The 2,632-nt window shown below is 45.6% G+C and overlaps 1 protein-coding gene across 1 annotated transcript; it reads right to left on the bottom strand.

The window, feature by feature from the left end:
* Window positions 1–1,866: 1,866 nt before the first annotated feature.
* Window positions 1,867–2,526, bottom strand: PPTG_19049 (hypothetical protein; the record flags this gene model as incomplete). Its single annotated transcript, XM_008917358.1, has 1 exon — window positions 1,867–2,526. One exon carries the CDS (start codon window positions 2,524–2,526, stop codon window positions 1,867–1,869), a length of 660 nt encoding a protein of 219 aa, XP_008915606.1.
* Window positions 2,527–2,632: the final 106 nt, after the last annotated feature.

Raw genomic sequence — 2,632 nt, 5'->3', positions numbered from 1 at the left:
TCGTCGTGATTATCGAGACGTAGAGATCGCTTGACTTGCTTGTCACCGCCAGCTATCGCATAAGACAAGAGTCCAACTTCCGAGTTCTCCTTCACTACGCCTGTCGTGCCGGCATCGATAGCAGCCGAGATAGCGGCGTAGCTTGACAAATAACCAATCACTACAAATAGAAGTAAGACTCGCATACTGGACTGTGGGCTGGAGAGCGTGTTAGCTCAGGAGAGCAAATTGCAGAGTGAGAGGGTGAGAGGGAGCGGCTAACGGACAACAAGTATTAATAGTTACCGCTGAACCAGTGCTTCATAGAACAGTGTTGATTATGGTTCAAGACATCGCGATCAATACAGAAAAGATCCATTAACATTGAATCGACCGTGTTAACAGCAGTTTTGGCACTGTGAATCTTGCTTTGTCGTGTTGATTGAACGGCCTCTCTACATAATAGTATGGCGGTCTGTCTAGGATATTACGAAATGGCATACCGTCAACAGGCCAGTCGTGATTCACGGCGATTGATGATCACAGTTCAGATGTGCTTCGCAGCGTTGAGATGTGAGCAACAGGTGATGCATGTGTCGTTTAATCTGCCCAATTCAAACTACAGGGTACACGACGAAGGTGTATATATGTAAGTCCCCGTAAAACAAACAGGTTACGTGTTGCAAACACTGGAACTATTGCATACTCGGTGCAAAGATAGTTTTCATATCCAACTACAACTAAATACTGAAGTAGAGTACGCAATATTGATTTCAATTAATATTGCACAACGGTGGCGAATGACCAAGGTCGCAAGTGTGCAGAACTTAGCACACTCCAGCGGTCCTTGTACTATTCTGAATATGTAATACATGCCATTTACTTCGAAGTACTCAATGTTGTACTGTCTATTCGTGTATTAGAGCCGAACGTTCTGTGCTACATCGAAGTACTTTGGTACATATAATAATACATACATACATGCATACTTAATAAACATAAGCACTGCAACTTAATATCGAAAAAGGAGGGAAAAAAATGGATTGGTACTCACAATCTGGCAGGGATAGGTGCCATGCAATCACGACCAACAAATATAATAGTATGCTTCAGAGGCGTTGGCCGAGGAGGGCAACAACTGATGAAACCATGGTGAAAAAAAGAAAATTCACCTGACGCAGATGATCTGCCAAACCTACTGTTATCATTTCAAGATCTATCGACTAAATGCGTCACAGTTGCCCAATGTGCGAGCGAAATCCGTTGCAACACAAATAATAATTACGGATCCGTTACTGACCTATGCCAAAGCATTCCACTGAATGTTGCAAACGCTTGAATACAACATATGAGGTACACGAGTCCACTTTATACACCGGATAGGTCCGCTGCGGACCCACAATTCATCTCTGATATAACTCTTTTAATACTAGTAAACACTCTTATCTTCTTCGACAAACAGCTAGCCCCAACGACATTCATTGTAGATTTTAAGGACAATAATTATTGGGGTTATCGAGGAGGAGTTCTGTAGCCTATGTAGACTGCTTGAACGGCGAGTCGCCATTGGCGCATACTGACGTCAGTGCTTCACAAGCGTTTTGACATATCTCGGTGTTTTTCACTGAATTATGGTAATTCCTCCACAGCTATGCCTGCCGGACTTTTGTGTCGGGGAAATTCGCGACTATTAATACAATGACCTTGTCGATTCGATGAGGATGATCACCTCTAAATTCAAAATGAGTGGTTTACAGACAAATTCTTAAAGATGCATGGAAGCGATCACTTTTTGTATGCGGTTATTAATCGAGCGTCGCGCAGTTTCGCTATCAACTGCTTTCCTATCTCAAACGGGAACCATATTTTGCAGTAATGTTTCCACCATCACTCCGATTGCTGGTTCGCTCTATCTTGCATCTCTGCATAAACAGCGTCAATGACATCGGTTCTTCCAGCGGTCAGCAGCTCCGTGATATCTCCAGTGGATCCACCGTTTTGAATATCGCTAAGGAATCCTATAGCATTCGATACGCGAGCGTATGCTCCAGGCAATACACCACACACATCAGGGCCACTACTCACAACCCCTACGACCACATTGCGCACAAGAAGAGGCCCACCAGAGTCGCCACTGCAGGAGTCCTTTCCGTTCCCGTGACCAGCGCAAATAACCGAATCATCCACAGTCGATTCTTCGCCAGCGTCCGCGTACATTTTGGCACATTTCTTGTTCGTAATGATCTCGACATCCACTGCTTGGAGGGTCTCGCTGTCAGTCTCGTTGTTCACCAGGCCCCAGCCGAGGGTCGTAGCCATCATACCAGGCTTGTTGTCAGATCCATCTGCAGAAGCCAGACGCGCTGGCTGAATCTTGGATGGTGTCTCAAGTTTGAGTAATGCCACATCGTGCGTGAGGGTCGTCAAATCAGCCGACAATTGGTACAGTGGGTGGCGATAAGCCTCCACAGCACGTATCATTTCGGCCTTTTCAGATCCCCCACCTGACCGGTGTTTCGATCCGAGTGAAACGTACACGTCGTACATGGGCCAAATTAAGCAATGACCAGCGGTGAGGATATACTGAGGCGCGATCAATGTGCCACCGCAAAACAACTCACTGTCAGAGCCGTTAGAATGAAGGCTTGCAATG

The sequence above is a fragment of the Phytophthora parasitica genome (genome assembly GCF_000247585.1).
Source record: "Phytophthora parasitica INRA-310 unplaced genomic scaffold supercont2.100, whole genome shotgun sequence".
NCBI classification, from domain to species: Eukaryota; Oomycota; class Peronosporomycetes; order Peronosporales; family Peronosporaceae; genus Phytophthora; species Phytophthora nicotianae.
Note: the sequence above shows the minus strand (reverse complement) of the source record. Positions and strands in the feature narration are given on the sequence as shown.